Below are 27,491 nucleotides of genomic sequence, written 5' to 3'. Positions count from 1 at the left end.
ACTTCTGTTGGAGCAGCCAGGAATGACTGTCCCATGCCAACTTGTGCAAGGTGCTGTACAAGTACTTAGCAAGAGAATGACTCGTGATCCTGGGACAATGTCACTGTAGCAGGAGCTCTAAGAGCATGCAGGACTCAGACACCTGAAACACCACCTCTGTTCCCCCAGCAGGATATCCCGTAACTCTCTGGGATTGTCACAGCAGTCTCTGCCATCACTAGGATCAGATATGCCAATCTAGGCCAAAATTAGAGCTATCACGTGCCCATCTTATTATGCCGGGTAGACTTTTGTTCAAAACAGAAGACTCCAATTTCATAGTAAGGTTTGATGAAGTAGACAAGCCAAATCCTAGGAATCCACATCTTTGGGGAGCTCCTATGCACACAGCTCATACAATCCCTACACCTGGCCCACCAGCAACGCACGATGAGAGAGTACTGTAGGACCAGGGGACTGGTGGCTTGGGAGCTGACAGTGATAGGCAAGGGCTCGCAGCTAACCGTGCCYGTTTCCACAGCACTGCCAAGAGATAACTCTCCTCTACGGAARGGAAGCTCCAGGACAAGGTCTGCAAACCGCCTCGAAGAGGAAAGCTCGGGTCAAAAGTCAAAGAGTGTATTTCTGCACAGCTAYCCTCCTCCCTCTGCACTGCCTCCACCAAGCGTCACAAAGTCCCTGGCAGGGCTCAAAATGATCAGCAACACAGCAGATGCTGAAGCCATCTCTAAGGAGGGGATAATGCTGCTCCCTCACACACAGAGCTATCAGCTGAGCTGCTCATGCAACCAAATAAGCTCTAACAGTTCCCACTGCACAAGAGCAAGCAACCAAATTTTACAGCAGCGGCTGCCACCTTGGACAGCCAAGCATCTGTCCCACAGAGGCCATACAGGTATGGCAGAGGCTGTGAGAGGTATTTTCCCTCCGGGGCTATGGGTACCAGTTGCAGTCAGACTGAGCTGTTCACTCCAAGTGGCACTGCACATGACAGACAGACCAGCAGGGGATGGAAAGCGGGAAAGAGCAGAAAGAAAAGCAACCAACCTTTCTTCTCGTAGTCAGGTTTCTCCTCCCCACCCCGGCCCAGGCTCTCCAACGTCCGTGTCACTTGGCTGCCAAACTCATCCTCCCTGGTGCTGGGCTCTGCCCGTCGTGGGGTTTCTTCTTCTTCCTCATCCTCGTAGTCGTCCAGGATGGGAGTCTCGCGGATAGGYACCCCAATGACTGAGTTGTGGGCCTGGAGGCGCGAGTTGCGGAAGCTCTCACGGGCCTGTGGACCCAGCAGCACCGAAGGAATGTAGTGGATCTCATGCGTGGCCTCCGTGCTGGCGCTCTTCTGAGGGATCCGGCGGCGTTTGTGCCAGCGCCGCTGAGCATAAAGAGCCACTGTGAAGACCAACAGGAGCAGGAGCAGAGCAATCAGACCACCCTGCAGGAGAGAGGAAAGAGCAAATGTCAGGAGAGCCAGGAGGGCCTGATCCATAAGCAGTAGGATGTTGCAACCAGCATCCAAACTCCATCTTCCTTTTCAAGATCTTTTCATTAGTGCAGATCCTACTGTGCTCCACAAACCAATCACAAGCAATGGGGGGAAAACGAGGAAATGCAGTCACTCCTGGGTGGACTATCACTGGCATGCAGCAAAGCAAAACTGGAGAAGGCCCTCTCRTCAGGACAGTGCAGCAACCTCCAGTGCAGCTCTGCCTCAAGTTATTTTGCCCACTCTTCCAGGGAATTGGTTCTCAGTAATCTCCCCTCAGTTCTACTAGCCCACCTGGCTTGCCACACACAGGTCAAGGTGATGGTAGCTCTGAGCCCGTCACCCCTGTGCAAGGAGGCAGGAAAGAAGGTAGCTGTCTCCCACCATTTAGGAATAAAAACCTTATTAAAATAAGCAAACAACTAACATTGGAGCACTCAAGTCTCAATAGAGACCCACAACTTCTCACACAAAAGACCACATAACAAATCACAACACACYGCTGCCCCTAAAATTTCATTTCAGGTTGTGACAGCTGTCCCTCCTTCTTGGAAACAGTGGCAAAGCTACAGGACAGGGCTTTCCAGCCCTAGGACCAAGAACAGACGTGCTGGGTCACATATTAAGGTCATGCTTGCCCAGAGCATAATCAGGAAAGAGCTCCTGGGTTTCAGTCTGATGCCCCGGCTGCTGGTCTGCTCACCACTGCCCATCTCCTGAGCCTCTCCTATCTGCATTCTGCACCCAAAGCTTTTGCTCTCCAAATGAGCTCTTTTCTCCTGCTCATGCCATCAGGTGGTCACTGAATACCTTGCAGCATCACTAGATGCATCCTCTGAACCCTACAAGGGAGGTACCAAAGTGCAGTTTCTCACYGTACAAAACAATCAAGTAATTTGCCTAAGGTTACATGAGAAGTCAGTGGCAGACCTGGGGACATGGCACACACAACATATTCCAGCCCCAGATCTCTGCAAAATCCCTTCTTCTCCTACCTCCTTCTCCCACCGGGGAGAAGGGAGAAATACTTTGCAGATATCTGTGGCTGCACAGAAGCGGTCTCTCCTCTCACAGGAGACAGGCTAGGTAGCACTGAAGGACATCGGCTCTGCCTTTGACTGTTCGCAAAGTTAATACAGACACAATCTGTCTTGCTCCCTACATAAGCAAGAGATGTGTGTTTGCTAGCTTCAAGCCACTCAATCTCCCCGCAGAGCCGAGGCAATTTTATCCTGTGGCAGACCAGTAAAGCAGGGCATGTAAATCAGGAGCAGCATGAGCAATTGGGGCTTTACAGCATGACATGTAACTGCCAGGGTAGGGCAGGCATTTATTAGGCGCAAAGAATGTCATATTCAGGAACTTTACAGAGTGCGTAAAAGCAAAGGAAAGACGTGTAAATATTTCATCTGCATTCAATTCAAAACACCGTGCCATACCCAGAGCACAGCTCAGAGGCATAAACAAGATCATCTATAAAGACCGGCATCGAAAACCRCGGTTCTCAGGATGAGTTAGGTGGGAGGCCAGGCCCTCAGACAGCTGCCGCTGGATGGATTTGCGGTTGCGYTTGCTGCTCTTGCCCAGCCCGACGCCTGCCTGCGCTCCGAGCAGGTTCTTGCAAAACGCAGCCCTGCCGGGCTCRGCCACCCCCCTTGCTGCTGCAAGGCCGGCAGAGCTCCCCCAAAAGCCCCTGCACGYGTTCGTAGCTGGGCCGGGCACCCGCAGGAGGGAACGGGCATGGCCGCGGGGACAGGCGATCCTCCAGCAGTCCCGCGGAGCCGAGCGTGACACGCCGCCGCGCTGCACACAAGTGCGTCACAACACGGGCTCTGTTGCCAGGCTCCGAGGGTTGTCACCCTGGGACACGCGATGGGCACGGAACAAACGCTCCACAGCCTGGAGCAGAGGAAGCAGAGCCAAGGGACAGCAAAGGTTGCCAGGAAGGACAGGGAGCTGGGGAGGAGGAGACACAGTTCCCCTGGCCCATCCCAGCAGCACAAGCCTCTGATTTGCTGCAGAAAGCGAGCTAGCAAAAGCCAGTTCAGCATCTCTCATTAGGATCCCCCCCCTCCCCTCCCCATGCTCATCTGTTTTCTCATTTGGTGCCGTAATTGACACTAATAGGAAGAAGGGCTCGGGCAGGCAGGATGACTTTGCTCAGCTTGACTTTCCCAATTTAGCTGACACGTTCCATCAAGGCGCATAACATTTCAGTAACCAGGAGCTCGGAGATCTCTGCCGGGGAGAACGGCAGGACTCGTTAGCTGGGGATCATTATCTGCAGGACTGAGGCACCTAAAGGCCATCCTCGACGAGGATCCTACCTGGCCTCCTGTGCTTGGAAGCAAGGGACACCAAGGACACCTCAAACTAATCAAAAAGAAATGCACTTCCTTTGGTTGGAGCAGTGCTGATGCAAGGAAAGCCTAGACCAGGCCAGGGACACAACTCCCAATAGCTCAGCAACCTGCTATGACTGCAGAGCCACAAGCCTCCCTCCACCACGTGCTACACAGTTTGCTGGTAGTGGGTCTCCCCCTCGCATGSGTCCTCCTTAGCAACAGCTAGAGCAGGTCCAGAGCAGGAAGCCTGGTGAGGAGGAAACACAAGGTTAGATTTTATGCATTTGCATCAGCTGGAAAGAGGAGGAAGAGATGCAAACAGAGGATGTTCCCAAGCCCAACACAGGGTCTGGGCACAGTGAGGTTAGCCTAAGGGACACAGATACTTTCTGTCTGGGTGAAAATCAGTGGCAGTGTGCTTTACTCCCTCTTGCTGAAGGCTTTCACCATCCAGGCCACACAYAGTCTAAGAACAAGTTCTGAGCATCTCCCTCTATCACTGTATCCCACACAGGCCTTTAGCAGCCATCAGTCCAGGAGAAGGAACCATACTGGACTGCACAGCACCTACCGGAAGAGCCAGAACGAAGCAGTTCAGATGCCTCAGGCCTGGGAGTTCCTGCACCCCACACAACACCAAACTGGGGATTATTTCCTTGGAAGTCTTGTTTGCCTGAGAGAAATGGCTGCAAATCAAACCCTCTGAAAGGGAGGGCCAGTGACACGTGGCACAGCAGAGGCATGAACATCAGCAACACAAACTGCACTGCAAAATTAGGTCTGTCTTCTGTGCCAGCGCGCTCCTAACTGAGTTAGGGCTCTGACATTGCAGTAATGTTTTAGAGCAACAAGAAAACTCACTGACGTGACTATTGGGAAAAGCCATAACAGCAAGCCTCCTGACTGGGCTTACTCCTGCATGCTCTCCACAACTGCAAAGTTGCGAGCAGAAAAGGGCCGCTCTTCCCCTCTCCACGGCCTCAGGCTCCGCACATTCACCCTCTGTGGGGAATCAGGACCGCAGAAAACCTGGACATTCAGACAGGACTAGGGATGACTCCAGTCAGCCCTGTCATGAGGAGTATCTTTGCCAGCTGGACCCAAGCAACAAGAAATCACACCTGAAATGGTTCACAACCATCCACGGAAGTGCCAGGGGCCGTACAGCTGGCTAGCTAGATCAGCACCGCACCTGCCCACGGGGTAAAAGCCTGAACCGCGGCAAGCAAAACCAACAGCCTGTTAGATGGGGCCCCAACGAGAAATTACACAGCGGTCCAAAGTCACTGATGCTACTAGTCTGCTGTTGCTCCTTCAGCCCGGAGTCCTTATAAGCCATTGGAGATGACAGAGYCAGTTCAAGTAAGCCAGAACTCCCATCCAAGCTGCCACCCACCACAAAACCCCAAAGGCAGCTCTTGAACATTACAGGGCATGGCGATAAGCAGGAGGTCTTGCTGCTGTGGCAAGAAGCAAGCACACCGGAGGCAAATCCCATACAAACTTCCTTGAGCCAGCACAGCCTTCACTACCAGCCACCGCTACAGCGGCCCTCTGCTCTGGGCTCCCTTTCACAGCCCTTTTGACYGTGCTGTGAGTTGGGATTACACGAGCCCCACAGGTCCAGCTGCAACAGCTGCCCGGGAGGAGCACGGAAACCYGCCGCTGCCCGCTCCGTCTCCTCTGCCTGTCCCTTAGGTGAGCAGTCATCAGTTTTCTGAGGACAGCTCGATTTCAATATGAGCCATTTGTCCCCAACCCTGTACCCGCAGCTGCTTGCTTAAACGCAACGCACACGGAGGAAGAGCTTCCTGGGGAAAAGAAAGAGTCAAACTTAGGAAGCATTCAAGCCAGCCTCATTTTAATCTATTTTTCATGTCAAATTATCCAACTGAGGGAGCGGGAGAGAGAAAGGGGAAGGAAGGGATAATATGAGAAATGTTTTATTTGACAGTGTGTCATTCGGAAACTGATTATTTCTGTCTCAGAGCTTTTTAATATTCCCAAACAATGGCCGAGCCGCGAAGGGATTTGGTATTCTAAGACTGGATTTATAATACTCTGTTTTGCAGTGATAAGAACACGGGCCTTTAATCCTCTGAGCTGTGAACATGCATATTCTCCCACGTAATGTCCTTCCCACTGCACTCCTCCGTGCCCCGAGCCAGCCAAGCAGGAGCCACAGAGACCACAGGCCAGCACGGCACAAGCTCACCCCAGCCCGAGACCCTCCCGGCAGTGGCATTCAGCACCGCAACCTTCTCCTGATGCTGCAGGGCAGCCTCTGGTGTATACTGCCTCGTATACATCCTCACGCCAACGCTCCTGCTTTGGGCCCATGCGTGCAAGGCACCTGGTTCTTGCAACGTGGCTACAAGCCCCCCACGCTCCAGGAGAGTGGGCAAATAGTCTTTGTCCTGCTCCAAAGCTTGTTATAATCCTGGTATGAACAAAGTCCAGATGAAGCAAAGGTGTAACGTAAGGGTCCAAAATAAAACTTAGCAGGTAAAATTGTCTGACTATAAAATAGCACTTGAATGTAATAAGACAGTAAGATGGTCCATCTGGTGCCTGTTTAAGGCTGGCTAAAAGTTCCCCCGTGTGATGTGGAGGCTTGCTAAGATYCACAGGAGAGGAACATGAATGGAAGAAAGCTGTGGCATAAGGGAGAATAGGGTTGAAGAGGATAATATTTGCTATGTGCAAAAACTGCAGAASTCAGGCACAGCACGGGAGCAATCTTCAGCTGAAACTGGAAAGTAGCAAGTACGAGACTTATTTTAAATGTCAAAGAAAAACTGTCAGAAGAAGCCACCTTCAAACACCAGAGTTTGGAGACTGGCTGCTTGCATCAATGCTGTGGGATTGCAAAACTATTGATCTGCAGAACAAGCATCCAAAACCAACACTGACCATTGCTATATCATGTTCTGTCTAGAGGAATCATCAGAAAACACCTATATCCAACAGATGCACCGTTTATACAGGTCCAAGGATGGGAAGGAAAGCATTTGTTATCAAAAGAATTACCACTGGAGTTGTCTACAAGGTGATGMATTCTAGATGATATTTTATCAGATAACCAGACCTTCAAAACAGRAGAATGTACACTTCTTTTTTAAAGYAAGCACAATAGCATAGGAAAGTCTACCTGTCCCAACACAAGCTATGATCCTTCCCATGAAAGATGTGAAACGTGAGGGGGTCCTGGCACCTCTGCAGTCTGGATGGACTCTTTCTTGCAATGGGCTCTTGCATGACTGCTGACCTCAGGCCTGGTCCATGGATTTCCCTCACTTTTTTAGGCTCTTTCAGCAGGACAAGCTTGGCTCAGCTCCTCGCAGGAGTCCTCAAGCTCAGGAGTTTTGCAGTCAAACAGCATCATTTTAGCAATGCAGCCTAGCCTTTACAAATAAAGTCAAAATTGTCTGCCAGTGAACACACCAACAAAGGAGTTGAAGTAACAAAAGAAGGTCYTCCCTTGTGAATCATACCTACACGTTACTTACTTTCTGTAATTCCCTCTTGACCTGTACACCCCTCTCCTGGGCAAGAAGATAGGAAACCTCTGCCAACATTTCTTGAGTTGTCTCCTTGCCAGATGCCTGTATCTGCTAGTTTCTGCCATTTCATCAATCCMAGGCCTTCTACTGGAGTTGAGGTCTTGAGATGATTTGTATCTTTTTCTTAATATTAGGCTTGAGGTAAATACATCTTTTGAATTAGAGATAGCCAGGCTGGAAATTCCTAGTGCTTAACTCCTATGTCATTCCCTTAATAACCACAGCCATTCACTCTCATTTCCTTCATGGCCTGAGATCCTTTCCACATCCCTTCCATCATGTTCTTTGAACCAACTCGCATYATCGTACAGAGGCAACAAGTAACCCGAGGCACTTTTCCACATTCAGATAGAAGCTACTATAAATAGCCAATCATTTCCCAGACTAGAAGAGCACATGGTTTGGGTTGAGTAGAACTGCTGGACAAAAACATCCTTTCTGTGGGTCGAAGCAAGATCAGTGCCTACAGCACATCATTCAGCCCGGTGCTAAAGTGAATCTTTCATTAGTGTTCAGGGGATGCAGCCAAAAATATACTGCTCTTGTGAAAAAAAAGAAAAAGCCCCTGCTTCTTTTCTAATTTTGAAGCCGCTAGTGCTTCTTCATGACATCCTTAACCAATTATYGTCCCATGTTGCACTGACAACCAGCCACATCTCTAATCACCTCTTACTGGGCTGAACTGAGCTGTCTTCCAYCTACCACCTCATCTGGCACATTTTGAGTCCCTTCTGCTGGCTGCTCTTTGATGTTTGCCATCAGGAGCAGCACCTCAAGTCAAAAGCYAGCTTTTAAAGGCAGCAGACTAAACAGCGAGCAAAGGCCCATCCACATCGTTCCTAACAGCTTCACTGAGCCTCCCTCACCTCTTCCCTGCACTAATGAGCAGGACCCCAAATCCACACTGCTGGCAGAAGGCACCCCTRGAGTTAAGGTTCCAGGGCACTGCACTGCCCTGAGATGTTCCATATGGCAAACCACAGTATGGTCATCAAATAGAGATAAAAGTGATTATCCATCACTTCTTTTCAAAATCAAGGTTGTTTTTTTCTAAAAGATATGCTTTATTTCAAATGAAAATTCATGCAGGGGTGTCCTCTTCCCTGTAGAATACATCTGGCCAGACTAGACGGCCACACAGTYCCTTCTAGTCTCCTAATCCACCAATTTTGTCCTTGACATATTTCTTCACAAGTTAAAGCATTCAGCTCTATAGCATCTTACCTATCTTTTGAACATTTTGTCTCCTAGCAGTGCCAGCTCAAATGCAGAAAGAGCCACAGGGACTGTGGGCGTAAATGGCCAGATAAGGCACCACCTATATAACGGCACAGCTAAGTGTGCGATCCCAGCAATAAGGACTATACCTCGGATGCCTGCACCTTAAAGCACAAACTTTTCCTGGCTCATCTCAACTGTTGCTGAAGGCTACAGGAAAGCATCCCTAACAGCATTCAATAAGTTGGTGTAACAAACATTTGTATCAGGTTTTAGCCATGCTGTAATTTGAACTAACAGATTTCTAATTAATTTAACTAAGATTGATGGCAAACTGGCACAGAGACCCTATAAACACCATTTCACCAGACAGACGCTTGTTCCTGGTCACAATTCTACCAAGGCTGAGTCCCAAAATGAACTGCAACCAGAAGCAGAGTTAGGAGCATCTGCATTACCCTTTCTAATGATGTCTATTAAKCAACAACCAACCCCTTTGGCCAAATGCTCTGCTGCAGCCAAACTCAAGAGTAGAGGTCTGTCAGTCTCCAGGTCTGCAACATGCCATTTCTGCAAGAGAGAAGACCCARGTCTGTCCATCTGCCTCACTTTCAGCTCTGTCAGAAGTGCTAGCATGGCCTTCACCAGGGCACGTCCCACATGTGCACCCACACCAGTGCTCATGCCCTGATGAAGATGCACTCACAGCAACTTTGGAAGAAAAATTTCAGCTGTAATTCTGTCCAATCGTATAGCGCCTGTTCTTTTCCTTTCCAGACCAAATCTGAAGACCACAGCAGCTTTTCCCTAGGGCTCCTTTGTGTTATTGCTCTTTTTCTCTTTGCTGCACCTCTCTATTTAAATATTTCTTCTGCAGATCTTAATTAACATGCTGTTTGCACCTTCTTTCAGATCATTAATGATGAAAAATAGGGCTGATCTCTGCAGACATCTCGCAGAGTCTTCCTTTTCCTACACACAGTTATTTATCACAACCTCCTCTGCACTCTGATGTTTCCTTACCTGCCCAGGTCTAGGACATATCGTCCTATGACATGAGATCCCTTGAACTTTAATGGAAGAGCAGGGCAGCATGTTACACTATGCTCTTTTCTAGAGCTGGGATAATACCAATCTCTAGCTATCGTTACCCCGTCACGACCACGGGCTGCCAACTTGCACAGACATAGCCTGATGGGGACTCTTGTGGCCTTGATACTGGTGTYATCCCATCCACCCACAGCAACCAAGGCCTCCCAGGCAGCTTACAGAAGCACATGGGCATCAAACAGTCCCTGCCACATAGATACTCTCCCCCACAGCCAAGATGCTAAAATACTGGCCACAGTTCAGTCTCTGTCGGGGAGATATTTTCTTTCTTTCCTCATCCCTTCTCCCTGCTGGGAGGAGGAAACAGCTGCGTACATCACCTGCAAACCACTACATCCAGCAAAGATGAAAAAATGCTTATTCTTTTCCTATGTCCGTGGTGGATGGCATGAGGAGTTGAAATTAGAGCAAGGATCGTCCAAGAAGAAACGTAACAGTATAAAGCATGTTTGCACAGAATGTTTGCCTGGGGGAGCCAGGACATCTCAGTCCTTGGAGGTCACCTGCCCAAAAACGTAGAGCAGTGTTGACCTGCTTTGGGGCAGATGGTGGCCTGGAATTGGGGCTTCTTCCAGTTTTGCTTGTCTCAAATCCCAAATCCCTCTGCTCCCAGGAGTACTTGGTCTGAAGGTTGTCTCTCTGGTGTGGCAGGGAAGAACAACAAGCAGAAGCGCAAGTGGGGGCAAGATTTGTGAGCTGACCACTCCGCTCAGGAGGCAGCTGCTCACAGCCCCGATCATGCCTGCATGTCACCGAGGTGTCTTGGAGGGCCCTTCCCGACAGCAGGCAGCTTCTGTGACCATCTCCAGTCTGGAGAAAGCATTACCCACCTTTGTTCATGACTCAAAACAACCTGCAGGTAGCACATACCTTCAGGGAGCTTTAGTACRTTAATCCACTGGCAGGTGAGCACCAAGCATGGAAACTGAGGCACAGCATGATGATTAGACCAAGGATGGAGAGCAAGTCATCACGAAGGGTAGCAAGGAAGAGACTAAACACCAGCATAAAAAAACCAATCTCTGAACAGATCTACATCCAGTCCCGAACTCAAACAACTCGATCACACCTCTCAGTAAAAGACAGCAACAATACAAGACAAATCTACCAAAAACCAGAGCATTTTTTCCTCTACGCTTCAAATCCCTGTTCAAGCACAGCTTCACCGAGGTGCTTAACCACATGCTTAACTTTAAATATGTGTTTAATTCCCATTACAGTCTATGAGACTAAGCACACGCTTCGGTGCTTTGCTGAGCAGGGATGGTTGGCTGAATTGTGGCCCGAAGAGAACCGTTTCGTGTCATTCTTTCCTCCCTCGTGGCTCTTATAACATCGCTAAGCTCCAGCGATGACAGGGCACTGTTTTCTGTTGTTGTTATGACTGCATCACCTAACCCTGCCCAGAGCTGACAGACAGCTASGAACTGCCCCCTCATAAAAGCACCCAAGGGTGCTGCTTCAGGCAAYTTCAAGATAAGCATTAGGAGGCCAAATTCACATGCTGGTTATGAACACAACCAGACTTATATTGGTGCAACTAAACACAGAATCTGGCCCATGGGGTTTAAAAGTTAGGGTTCCCACAGGAGCTCTCCATCAGGCCTGTACAGATCCGTTGTACGCAGCTGCTCTTCTTGCTATGCTGCGCGTACACACATTGGGCATAAATTTAATAGCATATACAGTCCTGCAAAGTATAACATACACACAAGAGATGAGAGTTATAGTTGCTGTGGGAACCATAACTTTAAAATCTCTGACTCTTTGGAATTAAGAAGTCAGACAAAAAGTCACATTTCATATAATTTTATTTTTTTCTTTATTTTTTTTTTAGAGACATACTGAATCCTATTTTGCTGTTTCATCCAGGAATGGAAACAAAAAGAGGGAGTGAACCTGCCAATCAGCCATCCTGCACCATTCAGACACGCAGTGCGATGTTGCAGTAATGTTTATTTGAATGGTCTCCCAGGCACCGCCTGCACGCAAGCACCAAAATACAAAAACCTGAATCACACCAAGCACGCCTGCACATCCCAAGCTGCATACCTCGGTAGGATAACAATCCAAAATGACTTTTAATCCATTTTTCTAATGCACTAAAGGCATTTATTTTCAGTGAACTGAAAGAGGAGGGCCGCGAGGTGATTTTATTAAGCATTTGATTGCTAGCCCTTTTTAAAGCCAGAGTGTAAATTGCATAAATTGTGATTTTAATGCGCACTAAACGGTTCACCTGAATCGGCTGACCCGTTAACCTGCCGTTTGCCCTCAGAGAGGGATGATTTTAAAATGCATTAGGTCCAGTGTGTTAGAGCTCATGTTTGCCTAATGTGGGCAGGCTGGCAAAGCGCAAAGCAGAGAGAAAACAAAAGCTCTTCCAAGGAGTKGCAGCTACAGGGCCCCATCCCTCCTCCCAGGGCCGCCTGCGTCCGAGGGCAGTCCGCTAGGGCCACGTGCCTGCATTTCTCACATTCAGCTCATTTAGACCCATTAACTGTACTTTAGCCATATTCCAAAAGCAGGGGGGAAAATCCACTCGAGTTAAGAACTGGCAGCCTTGCTTTTAAATTAAAAAAAGGTTATCGCATCTACAGTAACTCCCTTACAGTGCATGTGAGGTTTTAAGGGCAAGGACTGTAAATCATCACAGGCTTATAGAGCACTTAGCACCATGGGACCCAACCTCGGGAGTCCAGGGCTTTGCTGACAAAAAATGCATGTTTCAATTAAACGCAGGCTAAATATAACGCCCTTGAAATAAGCAGGCAGAGCCATCGCTGACACAACACCCCTCTGCGCAGTCCTTGGACACCGGTCCCAACCCTTCCTTTGCTGAACGCAGCTRTTAGAAGTTGCTCATCTCTCATCTGGCAGTATAATTTTCCTAAATCTTGTGCTGCTCCGAGGATCTCCTGGAAGAATTCCTCGCATGGCCTCTCCACACTGGCCTTCTACTCATTTCTGAGCTGCTAACAGGAGAAGCACAGTAACCAAGCTGCTCCCTTGCAACTCTCTGAACACTGGGACCTTGCTTAGGTGACAAGCCCCTCTGAGGCTGGTGGAGATGTAGCTGCTGACACCGCAGCACATCCGTGCGCACATACTGCTGGCCACGTCTGTCCTTGTGGTATCCTCTACAACCACAGGGAAGTGTCAGCAAGGACCTTTGCACAGGGGGGAGGGAAAATAGGGATCAACTCAGAAATAAGGAGGACTGAAGAAAGTATGTGGTCCTAATACCTTCTCAGGTTAAAGGGAAAAAAAAGAGGAATGAAGCATTCCAAGGCTTGGTTTCTGCTTGGTTTCACTGAAACCTCCAGAGTAACAGCAGCTTGACCATAGCTTCCTTGCCTAGTGCTTGACGGGAACAAGTCCCTGCTCGCTCCACCTCTTCTCTTCCTGCAGAACTCGCCCTCTTACACCACCGATTTGGTCCTTTGGGGTGGGGGTCCTTTCTCATCAGAGATCTGCAGTCCTTGGCAGAAATTTGTACCTCACACCCAAGACACTCATCAGCAGGAACAGCCAGTTCCAGAAGAGTCTGACGTGCCTCACTCTGCAGTTTATCGCTCTGCTTTTGGAGGCAGGTGGTGCTGCCTAAGGGAAAAAAAATCACGGGGTTTTTTCAGCCTTTTGTGTCCTGAGCTCCTGACTAAGATCTGCCAGCGCAGATGTTGYGTTCCCTGGCACAGCAACCAGCTCTAAGCACTAGGGTGCTGGGGAAGCCCCAGCTCAGTTGCCCAAGCCATGCTGCTCCCTGCTTTTCAGGAGCCAGCGTAGCTCCATTAATGAGACACCTTTACTGTGTTTTTGCTTCAGCTACTGCCCAATAGAGGCTAAACTCTTCCATAATTTCTATCTGAGCTGGTGCCTTCCTCTTGAGAAGGAAAATAACCAATCTTGGCTTTAGCACCAGATGGAGAAAGCCACCCTTCTGGCTGGTAACTGACCCAAACAGACGCAGCAGCACTGATACTAGTCACAGTATATAGGTAGAGAAGGTACAAGGAAGGAGGAATATAGTTACACTGGTTAATTAGAAAATGAGAAAAGTCAGAGAAACAGCACAGCTGCTTCAAGGAAGGACTTTGGCAGAATTTAGGAGCCTTCCGTCAACTCCCCGGCCTGTTTCAGGCTCCCTGCATGACCACAGACAAACCTCAGCCCCACTGTTGCTCACTGTCCAGCTACAAAACGTGGTACAGATCTTACCTTTCTCCCATCCCCTTGTTTGTCCGCTTTATTTGGGCACCAAACGCACAAAAGCATCTCTCCAAGAGCACGTGTACACAGCTTATCTCAGCGGCACTGAGGCATCAGATGGGGCCTCCAGAAGCCATCGCAACGCTCAAGTGGCAATTACAACAGGACCATACTAAATCACAGTCACTACAAAGCTGGAAAAAGCCAGCTGATCCTCCCCTCTTCCAAACAAAGGTTTAACCAATACTAAGCAAGGTCTCAGGTTACTCAGATTATTACAATACCTACCACAAGAGCATTTGCCAGCAAACTACAAAATATAATTAAAAGAACACTTGTCAGATAAATGAGTAACACACATTGCTGTTGCAAACAGTACCTTTCTTGTTTTTCTTTTTTTTAAATAATGGTGTTTATCCACTTCCTCACTAATTTACAAAAAACGCAATTAATTCTCAGTGGATCTCAAAATCATTAGTGCAAATTAATGCTGTTCCCACTGTATATTCTGCATATATTAAAAAAATTAATCTAATAAGAGATGCACATCTCCGGATGAGGAAACATTAACACAATTCACATTGTGCCTCCAGCTTCTAAGTGCTCTTGAGTGACATGTTACAACATCCTTTCTGCTCAATTAACCAGTGAGCTTCTTGGGGCTGCCAGTTCTCGGACAGTTGTCCGGAAAGGGTGGCAAAGCATAGAGAAAAATTCAGTGTWGCATAAAGGAATGGGGATCTCAGCAAGGGCCTTCTTCATACAAGCATTATTTGCATCAGCAGAAGTCCATCAGTAATTCAGACACTTTTGAAAAGGAAGGCAGACAGCAGGCAAGGACATAAGGGGATATTGAGTTGGTTGTGTTCTAACACTAGATGGCCCAGGAGGGACTTCTTGGACTACAATAATGCCTCCAAGCCTCATTTTCAGGCCAKGTCCTCTCTGCTTTGGTGTGTGCACTGCTCTCACCCATGCACAGGGTAGACTGAAGACACGTGAGAAACTTCAAAAGAATTTTAGAGTTTATTTATGGACATTTCAAAACAATTTACAGAGCTAGGAGCTGATGGGAAGGTGTTATCATGCACAAGGGAAAGAACTGTTCTTGTTGTTGTTGGGGGTTTTAAAGGTTTATTACTGAGCCAATAGCTGGCAGCTGCTTTGGGAATGATCCAGCCTATTGTGTAAATATGTTTAGGCAGTTTCTTAAAGTGCAAATATTTCAGCGTAATGAACATCCTTCTGAAAAACAGCAGCACAAACCACRGCTCAACCCTTAATATCGCCACTGCTTTCCAGGGGGAGAGGGAGGGTATTCAAACACAGTAACAGGGATAAAAGCTCTGTGCATGTGTGGATACATCTGGCAGTTTGGCATCTGAAGGCAGTTTGCAATTCTGTCGTTGTAACTCATACTAAATGAGTTGCATGCGACGGCCAAGGCAGCCCCCTCCAGGTTGGAGAAGAGCAGCTGACAGGGACCTAGAAGTGCAGTGACAGGTACACCGGAAAACAGAGTTTGATCAAACACACACCTGCGATTTGAGAAATACATCCTGAACGAAGAATCAACATCCTCCTCCTCGTGGCCGCCCTACCACAGGTCTTCACTGCCACAGAGAGGTTGGCTTCAAACCCTGCAGTCTGCCACAGAGCAGGCAAATCCAAAATTTTGATTAAAAGAATAAAAAAAAAATCTAAGCAAGTCCAGAATGCTGCTTCTGTCTCAAAACATCACATCTATTTCCGCTGGATTATCAAGAGCCCTGTTCAGTACCACACTTAAACAACACTTAAATCCCACCAACCTCACCAGGACTTTGCACACGTATAAGATTAATCAGGTATTTCAGGACTTGCTTGTCCTTTCACCCAAGAAAGTAGAGTTCCCTTTATCCACTAGTAGGTAAAATGTCTCAAAATGGCCTTGAAGCTCAGGGCAGCAGAGAGGAAAAGGAAATCCACATGGACAGGAGTTTTCCTGCTGAAAAACTCCTACTTTCACTGCTTACACATCTTCGTGTTCACAGAAACCTTTGTTCTGCGGCRTGTAAGGCCACGTGCTCGCTGTACGCTCAACGCTAAGCCATCTCCTTGCAAACCATGTTGCACGTTCGCCCAGACCTCTTGCTGTATTGATTGAAAGCTGAGAACATAAAGGGTCTGGAACGAATCCGCTTTGTTTTGTCTGCTTGTTTTCAAGCGTGCTCTGAAGGGGACTAGGCCAGCGATCTTATTGCCTGGGGAGCCACATCTGAGAGTGGGGAAGGCACGGTGTGCCGCTGCCACAGGGGGTGGTGGTGGGGAGGGGAGAAGCCAATCCCCCACATCAGCATCTCCCAAGGGACCCCTTGCCCCCTCCAGGATGCAGCAACACCTCCTCCAGCTCTGGAGGGCTCTTAACGAACACAGCGTTCGTAATTCAAGTCATCTGTAATTCAAGTCTCTCTTTTTCTTTACAATTGCAGGATATCAAAGGCAAAGGGAATACAACAAAGAAAAAGGAGGCAGAAACCAGGGTTCCTAAACACATCACTCCCGTGCGAGACGCTTCAGGAATGAGACTCTCAGCAGSTACATAATACCCTAGGGTTTCCAAAAAGGCATTTACCTACGCAYTTCTCAAAAATGACCACTGATTTGAGGTCTGCTTTAGCCCTCCTTAACAACTACGTGCAGTTGCCAGGACTCAGTCTTACAGCACCACAGCTTGAAAACYTGTGACTATTTCTGAGCCTACCAGCAAGCAAATTTGCACTCTTACTGCCGCAGGACTTTGGAAATGACRGCCTGCAGGGACTCCTCACCAGCCACACAAGTCTCGTCCTCTCCGATTGCTGGCAGGGAGCAGACATTCAGGCCTGGCTCATGCACAGGGCAGTATCAGTTCAGTGCAATCCAAAGTGATCCTGGCTCACAGCTTCAAGTTTTCACTTGTGCTCCCATGAAGTAAAAAGTAGTCTTCACACCCAGCTGTARTTACAGCTGTGTTCTTGCAAAGGGGAGACAGACCTTAATTAAGAGAAGCTAATTAGAGATGAGAACATTTCATCACTCACACTGTGGGGGCACATACCAGGCTTTTAACAGCAAAACCCAGTAACCCTTCSCCGCAAGGGCCTCGGAGATGGCTTTGCTCTCCTGCTCATAGATGCAAGCAAGGTTCCTCAACCCCTCTTTGCCTTGCACCCAGCCTGCAGGAGCGTCCCCCATGCCAGCTGCGAGCCCCCAGCACAAGACACAACACAGACAGGCCCCTGCAAACACAATGCTGAAGATGTGCCACAGCACCCGCTGCACTTGCCCGTACCTGGTGAGCACGGCTGCATGCAAAGTGAAGCCCTTCACTTCATCCCTATTATAAAAAAAAGCTTTTAGAAGATGCTACAGGWTTCCTCCCTCGCAAACACACCCTGCTGTGAAACCATCTCCTGATGCTACAGAGGGAAGACAAAGCCGGTGCACACACTGCAAAGCTCAACACTGCCATCACCACAGGGCACCCCAGAGACCCCCAGTCACCACCTTGGCACTGCCACCTGCCACGCAGACCTGCATGATGCTCCAAGCCCATGATTCTGCACTGGTACCACTAGGCACCATAGCTGCCAGGTACCACAAGAAGGAAAAGGCCAGCAGGCAGCYATGCACATGAAATAGGCACCAGACTTGTTCCCTGCATCCTCTCGGGCAGGATCGGTGCTTTCTCTGCAAGACAGGGGTCCTGCATGGCTAGGTCATCTGCGGCAATGCTTTCGCAGAGGGGGCTACAGGGAAGCAGGGCACTGTTCAGACTCCCTGGACGTGGGCCCACCCGGCATGGACATCTCCACCCATTGCAGCTGCTGAATCCAGCCAGCGCAGCAGCCTGCCTGATGTTGACAGTCAAAGATATTGTGCGCTTAGGTGAGACTTGGAGTACAGTAAAGAGCAGCAGCACAGCTATAAAACATTTTCTGTTCCAGGCATGCAAAGAGGTGCCCCAGCTGGCAACAGTCCTCAGCATCTTCAACCCAGGAAGATCTGGCTACCTGGGAGCCCCCTTCTAACTCCATCCCCATATCTCTGCCCTCTGCRTCTCCCGACTACACTTCACACCCTCAGAAAGGAGCACACAGGACGCCAGCGCTGCCCGCGCACACGCGCCGTCGAGGCGACCTGCCGAGCTTTACGGCACTCGCTGTGCCACACGCTCAGAGAGACCGAAACAATTTGGGACTCGCATTCCCCCACCTCGCTGTAAGCGGCAGGTTTGAGGGCGTCCGAGCGGGCCCGCTGTGCATGCCTGGAGAAACAAGACCTCCTTCCCAGATGGAGAGAGAATTCARGGGTGCTGCTATCAAAGCCGGTTCACTGCAGCCCAGCTGCACTGCGCGGCGACAATCTGCGATGGGAAACCTATGAGTTGTGGCCTCCCCCCTCCACATTCAACAGCGGCTGAGAAACTGTCCATTCGGAAATGGGAAAGAATTCATTTCAATTAAACGTGCCTGGTGCACCAAATGAAACCAATTAATTCTCACCATCTGAAAGCTGATTAGCCAGGATATCTGGATAAATGGATAATAACAGGCTAATAACCCCCTCCCATCCCCGCGCGCACACAGGCCGAGGCCACTGCACGGTTTTTGACACAATGTCGCCAACATAATTGCAGCATCTGTGAATAATCTTCTTGGAGCGAATTAAGCCGCCGATCGCAGGCTGCAACGTTCCCGGGAAGCAGGGAGTGACGGGGCGAGGAGGGCCGCCGCTCCCGCTCCGTCCGCTTGCCATCTCCCAGCTGCTCCCTCCCCGCTCCTGCTGCCTACAACTGCCCCGAYGGGGCACAGCTCTCACCAGGACTGTCCTGGGGGGCCAGTGCAATCCAAAGTGGGGCACAGGAGGCTTTTACGGAGGGGAAAGTGTGGGCAATGGCAGGAGAGATTGGAGATGCAGGAAAAAAGGAGGAGAGGGTAAGAAATGATGGGAGAGAGACAGGAACGAAGGAGGAAGAAAATATTGAGGAGTCTCGTTGTAACCAGAGGCCGTGCAGCTACCAGCCACCCCGGACCACCTCGCTTGCCTATCTGACCCAGGGAGGTGAGGGCCAAGCTCCCCTGCYGCACCAGCAGACCGAAGGCGCTCTCCGAACCCAGCGCCTCCGCGCAGGCTCCCGGGCCAGCCCAGCCGGCCCTGCCGGGGCAGGCAGCCCGGGGAGCCGCCGCGGCTCTTCTCGCAGCGCTGCCGACGCTTCTCCGCGCCTCCCCGCTCCCCATGGGTGTTATTAGCCAGTGTTTAACTTCGCTGCTGAATTAATTTCCCCACAGTCTCCCTCCCCAGCTTCTCTGCTTCCACACTCCCGCGACAGGTCAGCAGCGGCAGGGAAACGAAAGCAGCGTCTGAAGCAACTCGGCAGAGGAACAGACTGTCCCAGGACACCGGCTCCGGGTTAACGCGTGCCAAAGCCTCTTCGGCGGCGGCCGAGGAAGCCCCTTTCCAACCGCCAGAGCATCCCACCCCGCACAGCTCTACGGCCAGACGCAAGGAGCGGCCRCGGCGCGCCCGGCCCCTCGGGCACCTCCGACACCGAGCTCCAGGACACGGCCCAGGGCCTGCAACCGCAGCGCGGCAGCGATTGCAGCAGGCGCCTCGTTTCCGAAAGGTTAACGCCGTGGGAAGAGCTGGCGCACCGGCACGTCCCCTCCACCGGCTCCGCGGACCGCACRCGCCGCAGAACGAGAGCCCAAGCCCGGCTGGCGAGCCAGCGGAGAAGGAAATTTCCCTCCCTGACAWGCAGGGAAATTCTTCACGCCACGCTCAGGTCTCCGTTGGTCCCTCAAGAAGATGCCTCCCCCACCACAGCCACCCCAAGGTCCCCGCTGCCCCTTTGGTGCTCCTSTGTCTACCCCAGCTCTGCAACTCCTCCAGAACCAGCCTTACAGACCCCCAYGATCAAAGCCCTCCCCAACCTAGGCTGGGCATCGGTACGGTACGGGCAAGCTCCCGGAGCTACRCAGAGGCTGGGACACTCGTGTCCGTGGTGAGCTGAAACAGCTGAACCCCAGGAACAGGAAGGACAGTGAGAGAGAGAACAGGGCCAGAAAGGAGAAAGCCATCAAACCCTCTCCTGCGTTTGTGGCATCCCTTGCATCTCGGAGTCCCATGAGACATTCCCGTCTGCCCAAACTGCCCGGCTCGAAGCCCGAGGCTCGGGGATGTCCCATCCTCGGTCACTGCCCCACCTGCCAGTTTCTCTTTGACCACTGCAGTCGCAAGGCCAGCTGGAGGTTATTTTTTCCCCCTCTCCCTCTTTGAGCCCTGCTCCCTTCTCTCCACAAGGAGAGTCAGTTAAAGCCCCCGGCTTTGGCTGCTTGCAAAGCGGCTTGACGGCAGCAGCGAGGGGCGGCCAAGGGAAGGAGGGGCTGCCGTGCCGTTAGCTTCGGAGCTGGCTGCGCTTCTCCAGCTCCACTTTCTTTTTTTCAGTTGGAAAGTGTTGATTAGTTAAAAATGCCTTCTGATGGGGTATTTTTTGTTTAGAGCAAAAAAATCTCACACTGAGCAAAACAAAGATCTCAATCCTGCTGCCATTTTCTAATTGAATTTGCTTTTACTAATGTGACAGGCCTGTTTTTTTTTTTTTTTTTTTTTTTGGGGGGGGGGGGAATATAAATAAAAAAATTAAATTTAAAGTTAAAATCAAATTAGGTCCCAAAGCAAAAGAGGAATCAAGATGAAATACTTCCATGGAGCTAATAAAGGGCTTCTACCTATGCCTTCTGGTTCATGGACCACCTCCAGAATTCCTGCATGTTGGGCTTTGAGCAGGTGGTAGGTACTGAGATCTGAATAGTTCCATCCAACACACACGCACACACCAACCATTTAAGTATTCTTTTTTTTTTTTTTTTTCTTTTTTTAAGATAGGAGAACCATCCTCTTGCCCAGCTTCAACATCACCGCAGACTAGTCCCAAACACTGGTAGCCTGTGCCCCTTCTGCCACCCTTCCGTCACCTCCTCTCCACCCATGCAAGGAACCGCGGCTGCYAGCATGTCCCAGGGACGTGTCCCCCCTAGGTATTAGGCAAACAGAGAGGAAGGACATTAAAATGCCCTGGAAGGAGAAATGTTAGTTACACGTTACACACTGTGCAGCCAAGCCCTTCTGATGAACAGTCCTCGAGACAAACAAAATCCTTGCCAGGGGTAGCCACCTTAATCTTTAATTTTATATTGAGTGGGGAAAGAGGAAGAAATTGAATTCGCCTTGCTCAGACAAGCCACGTGCACCCCATCACGCGGGGGGAGCGCCAYGCAGGGACGCGAGGAGGCGGCCTTCGCATGCGGGCTGGCGCTGGACTCAATTCAGCAGCACACATCAAAATTAAGCCAAGCCTGCGCAACGCGGAGTCCTGGCCTCCTGCTGAAGAAACAGCTTTGCCTGAGGGGAGAGTGTGAACAGGAGAGGAATATATAGCCATATATTCCCAGAGAAGCTTGCCTGCGTGGTAAGGTAAAAGCACAAGGCTTGGAGAGAAGAGAGARAGCCCTTTGGTGGTGAGGAGCACCACTTTTGGAGGCAGCACACAGTCGTACCAGGCTCATTGGTCTTCCTAGCCTCCCCCTTGCTCCAAACAGGATCTCTTTGCACCCAGCTAATGTGCTCAAGTATCTGACCTCCTTTCTTGCCATTACTGCAACTARAAGTGCTCTCCTATGGGACAAAGGAAGCCAAATGGAGAGTAACAACCCATATGTTTTGTACAAAGTGCTGGGAATCTCATTCATGTTGCCAGTCGAAGCCTACAAGGTCCTTGGTCAAGGTCCTGGACCAAGGGAGCCCTACCTGCAGAGGTGGCACCTGGGAGGATGAGGAGGCTGCTTAGCTCTTTGCTAGTCCCRGACCTTGGTAGAGAGCAGGTCTGCCCTACGGAGGGGCAGTCTGCATACGTTGGCTGAACACCATTCGCACCTGAGCTCAGCCAACCGGGACCATTGCCGAGAGCATCGCTTGAGGCTGAAGAGACACRTGGCCCTCCTCCCACTGCCTGTTGCACAGCTCCATCCCTGCCTGCCCAGGGGCTTCCTATCGAGGTTTCGAACACCAGCAGGGATTTTCCAGAGGCAAATGACTTCACATGGCCAATCTATGCACCCACTCCCTCAATTTGAGATGTTAAGGACAGGACAGCCAACGCTGCACAGCTAAATAGAAGAAACATTCCCTCAGTGAAAGTCAGACAAATGTTTTCCATCAAGTAGTTTTCAAAACAAGCTCTTCTCTCCTGGCAGTCTCAGCTAAAGGCTGGAACAGACTCCAGCATACAAACAAGACCAAAAGAATCCAAATGAGGCCAAATACACTACACGCAAGAAAATAATTAACGAAGAAAACAAGCTCCTCACAAAGCTCTGCTTCCTGTCCTGTATCCCTCATTTTGAGGAGCAACCCAAAAGTCTACGAAGTCCCTAACTTTATCTCATTCTGGGGCATAACCTAGGACCARAGCAACCTTCAAACATCAGCAGGACTTAGCTGTGTGAGGGCAGATTTGCTGACCCTCCTGTTTCTACCAGTCTGCTCTAATCAGAGCAGACAAGAGCCACTRCTTCCCTCCAGGCCAGAGGCCGTTTGTGTGCCTCCCACAACCCCACTCTGCTTTGAGCTGCTAACCCCTTCAGAGAGCAGGCAGAACCTCATGGTCCACAGCCAAAGAGGGCAGGAAAGCCTACTCACCCTCTTCTGCGACCATGGTAGCCCTCTGCCCAGGGAGCTGCCCTGTAGGGCAATRCCATGCTGCAGCCTCATTTCCTCCTGCCAAGAGTCAGGAGACCACCGTCGCAAGCCCTCCAGCTTCTTCTTCCTATTGCCAGGTGCAAAACAAATTTATTGTTTTAACATTCCCAGCATCACCTTAGGGCTCCCTTTCCAAAGGACACTTGAGATAAAAATCTACRAGACAGTCAAGCAACTGCAGCACACAATTTAATGTAATAGCCCCAGGTAGCGCAGGGAGAGGGAAAGCCTGTCCCAGTAGCACCAGGCAAGTAGAATTACCTACGCAGTGACTGCTTCCGTGTTTGACCTATAAACGCTCACCACAAAACAARGCCAAGTTTGCAAATAGGATTTTAAATAAAAGGAAGGGAGAAGCATGTGTGCAAACTCAGTGAGGAAGGACTGATCGAATCAGCAGTACATGAGCTACCTCCAGAGACATTTGCAACAGGGCACTGCAGTTCTAAGCCACAACGCCTCTTGCCCACCACCAATGGGTCTTGCTGGAACAGGTATCCCAGGCATAAGGGAATCTGAAGTGAAGTTAATTTCCCAAGACATCTCACTTCCAAGTCTGCCTCTCCTCGTTTTCTCCTCCTTCTCCCTACACGTATTTCAGTGCTACTTTTTATACATTGCAACTAAGCTCAGAGGAGCCTTCCTAGTAAACACAATCCAATCGATACCTCCTGCAACAACCGGTTGCACAGAGTGCAGCCCTGTGCCACGGAGTGATTTCTGTCCTTGCACCAGAGAGGGAACATGCTGCACTAGTGAGGGTCAAGGGACTCCACAATGCTTGCAAGTTGTGAGCTCATGAAAACAGCAGAATAAACAGCACCACAACAAGGAGGTCAAGAACCTGCATCACGCTTCAGCTTTCCACTCTTTTCTATAGCAGCCACCTCACCAGGTTGGGAGCACSTTCCATATGCTGGTCATACACTTCCACTTCGGAAGGTGGTGTCACAGCTACCCCAATAAAGAGGCCGAACGACACTGTATATTGGCTCCATCCAGGCAAATAGCAAAATGGCACTTCAGAGCTTAATAAGGAAGTGCTTCATTTGCAGCATATTATTCCCCTGCACAAACTGATCCTCCCTCCTCTATTTCATCTGCCTACCACAACCAATGACTACCAGCTCTGGGCAGTAAGAGCACAGCAGCTTCTACCTCAAGCCCTCGAGAGCCCTTGCTCCTGGCTAGGGTTGCAGGGCACAGYGATACCACACTATCCCTTTCAAGGGCTTCCTATGCACCAGAGACCTCAAGTGAGGACGTGTAACAGCACATCACCCTGATTAACACCTTGCACATGCCATTCTGCTCACCAAGGCAGAAGGGCGGGCAGTCTGAGGGGACAAGCACTGCCCTTGCATGTGACATACTGCATTCAGTTCCCAGCTTCTGTCACAGCTCTATCTGCCCTTATAGCCATTTAATTCCTGCATCATAGTCCTCTTTCTGCAACTCAGGATAGMGCTTTCCCTTTTTCAAATGAGTGGGATAAGGATAAATCCATTATGATGACAGATGTGATGAGGATCACAAAGATGATCAGTTACAGGATCTAAAACTAGGTGTCCTCACCCCATACCCTAGAAATATCAGAAGAGCAAACCAGACAGAGGATCTGTCTGCCTTAAGACCAGATGCTTAATGTGTCTTGCATAAATACACAGCAGCCCTAGGTAGGGGAAAAACAAAGAACAAAGGGTCTTCATGATGGCTGCAGCACTTTATGGAGCCTGCCTGACACACCAAATGTCCTGGTGCCTGCAGGAATTGCTTGCTGGAGCAAGAGGAGGAGACACAGATACGTGGAGCACAGGCATTTCTTCCTGCAAGCCCCTGGATCTGAGGTGAGCTAGCCTGGACTGAAGAAAAGAGAAGATAGGAAAGGAAAAATCTTCAAGAGATACCCTCAAAAAGTGATGAAGTGCTTAGACAGCTCTCTCCTCTTAAAAAGCTCCAGCTCTACTGCTCCTATGTATTCCCCTGCCCCTATCATGCATTCTCTCCTGCGGCAAGGCATTTGCTCCCTTTCTCTAACATCTCCCCAAGGCTCCCACGTTCCCGCATAGTGAAGGAGACAACTGCCCAGGGCATGGCTCTCCAGCATGGTCTCCTCTCCCCTCCTGTCCAAGAATTAAGTAGGAACTCACTCTCTGAGCTCCCTGAAAGCAACCTTCCATCTCAAAATAATCTATTTCACCTTTCTCCTCTGAGCCCTTGGACAAGTTGAACCTCAGAGCTGCAGAGATGAGTGGCAGCGGTAGTCACTCTCCACACATGCGCACCTCTGGAATCACCAACCCAAGAAGCCCCAGGCTGCAACAGAGAAGCAGCTGAGCAATTCTATGGGCAGGGGACAACTGTCAGCCTGCATTCCTGCTCACTAAGGCAAGCAAAATATTTGAAGCTAAATCCTTGGAGCAAACCATTTACATTAAAAGGATTTCAATCACTTCAAACCACCTGCTTATTTAAATTGGACCAAAACACTGTAAAATTTATTTGAAAAATTACTCATTTGTAAACTTGGGCCGAAGTCAACAAGCTACAAATAAAGCATATTTTATTGCATTTTCAAAAGGCCACTCCTCTTCAGGTCAGCCACAGTCCAAACTCAAAACTGCTTCARACAGTGAGGCCCTGCAACAACTGCCTGGAGGGACCAGGAAGCCTTACAGAACAGGCTACAGAAACATCCATCAGGAATGACAAAGGTTTATTGATCCTGCCCAGGAGTTACAGCAGCAGATTCAACGACCTGTCCAAACCCCTTCCACTTCTGAAATCCTATGAAAGAGTAATCCTGATCCTGCAAAAACTCAAGAGTGGCTTTACTCACTGGAGTATCCCAACTGATGTCAATGCCATCGACAGGTTAAGCAAGTATGTGAGGTTTGAAATACAAAAACAAAAAACAAAACAAAACACAAACTTGCCTGCCCCAAAAGAGCACAAAAACTTCAGTCACAAAAGAACATACCTCCCAAAGTAAAACTGCTTCAGTAGTAACCCGAAAAACTTTTATAAGAAAGTTGCATTGAGTTGGGGTTTCCTAAACAARCCAGAACTTCAAAAACAGCGTATAGCTACATTTTCAGGCAGAGAGAGTGAGATTTTCGTTCGTGCCCAAGTTACTTCAGACCCTGACTCTCACCATGTCAAAACTCCAAAGACTGAAGGCAGCTTTCCAAGGAAGTTCAGTATAGYGAAACACACTGATAGCTGCATATATAACCAGAGTCTTTTGCTTACCCACTTTGTGTTTGAGTTTTGGGTACTTGCACTGTCAGGATGTTTTCCAGCACATATGATCATTTAAACTTGAAATTTCTCAGAACAAAAATGTACAACTAGCAATTCCCCTACCAATTAGGAAAAGAAGAAAGAAGTCCAAAGCACTTTAGCAATTTAAGTCTATATAAATGGAAAAAAGAACTAGTTACATATGAGTGCAGTTGAATTAAAAAAAGCCATAATTTCTATTCCTGAACATCATACCTTTTATATCTTGGCTCAATAATATATATATATGTATGTATGTGTGTGTATATATATATATATATATATATATATATGCACACACACACACACATATATATAAAACATATTATACACACACACAAACAATACGTGTGAATTGGTTTTGGTCATAATTCAGCTCAGCTTATTTGCCTGCTGAAGAGTCACTGTGGGATTCCCAGACTAGGAAGAGTAAACACAAGCCAGTCGCTGCTCTCCGGGGAGAAGGTGGGATGCTGACAGGAGATGAGCACCCCACAAGTATCGCGTGGCCCCAGATGCGAGCAGCGATGCTGAGTGCATGGGCAGGTGCACGGTCCCCTCAGCTCAGCTGCACTGGGGAGGTCAAGCATGACAGGCACATGGGAGGCTTGGAAGATGATGACTTCCTCCCCCTCCTCCTCCCACCAATTTTTGGGGCCTCACACATCATAAGCCAAGTCTCCAGCTGCCTTCAGTTGAGAAGGGACAAGAACAAGGGCATTTTTCTCTGATATGGAAGAGGACACTGCACTAGCAGGGCCAGTCCTTTGATGCGATACAGCTGGCTTCAAGGCTAGCCCTGAMTGCAAAGCCCAAGTAGTCTCAGCTACAAGTGCATCAGACTGCAGCTGTGCAAGTGCTTCTGGGGAGCCCATTAGAGGCCAAGAAAACATCTCTGCACTCTGCTCCTCACAGCTCCTTGTTGGAAACGGAGCTGCCCTGCCAGCTAACTGCCACACACAGCTTCAGGGCCTCCCCCAGGCCTGCAAGATGAGAGCTGCTTRTCTCACATGGACTACGTTCAAAGTATGGGCAGGAACAGCTATTGCATCATTGCATCTAGGAGCAAGACCTCAACACCAGGGACGCAATAAGCCATGCAAAAAACACTTCCAAAGCTCACATGAAACAGGTAGCATCTCTATCTCTAGTGTGCATATGTCCCTGAAAGTGAAGTGGGGATGGAAAGAGAAGAAAAGTAGCCCTCAGGATACGTCATGAAGTTTTGCACTCTCCCAGTGAAGGCACATCTCAAACTGAGCCCACAAAACTGGCACGACATCCCTCGTCCTTCCTGTCACGCAAGTGCACCTGAGGACCAGCAGCAGGGCAGAGATGCCAGCCATGCATCTGCAACACCCATCTTGGCTACACGGGCAGGCTGAAATGAACCTTCCTCCCCTGCCAAAACTAGGCCATCTTGTCCCACMCTGGTCACCTTCCAGAAAACTCGAAGGGTGCCAGCATCAGCCACCCTGGGGTGCCCTAGAGCCCTTCTCA

General features: G+C 49.5%; 1 protein-coding gene across 1 annotated transcript in view; it reads right to left on the bottom strand.

The window, feature by feature from the left end:
- ASTN2 (astrotactin 2) overlaps positions 1-27,491 on the bottom strand; it is a 350,711-nt gene that overhangs the window by 297,083 nt on the left and 26,137 nt on the right. The window contains exon 3 of the mRNA XM_085320071.1: positions 1,048-1,432. Coding sequence (XP_085176197.1) covers positions 1,048-1,432 — 385 coding nt within the window. The remainder of the gene's footprint in view (positions 1-1,047; positions 1,433-27,491) is intronic.

Source organism: Rhea americana, unplaced genomic scaffold (assembly GCF_003343005.1).
Source record: "Rhea americana isolate MKP2758 unplaced genomic scaffold, rheAme1 scaffold_61, whole genome shotgun sequence".
In the NCBI taxonomy this organism is placed as follows: domain Eukaryota; kingdom Metazoa; phylum Chordata; class Aves; order Rheiformes; family Rheidae; genus Rhea; species Rhea americana.
This window is presented reverse-complemented; position numbering and strand designations above follow the sequence as displayed.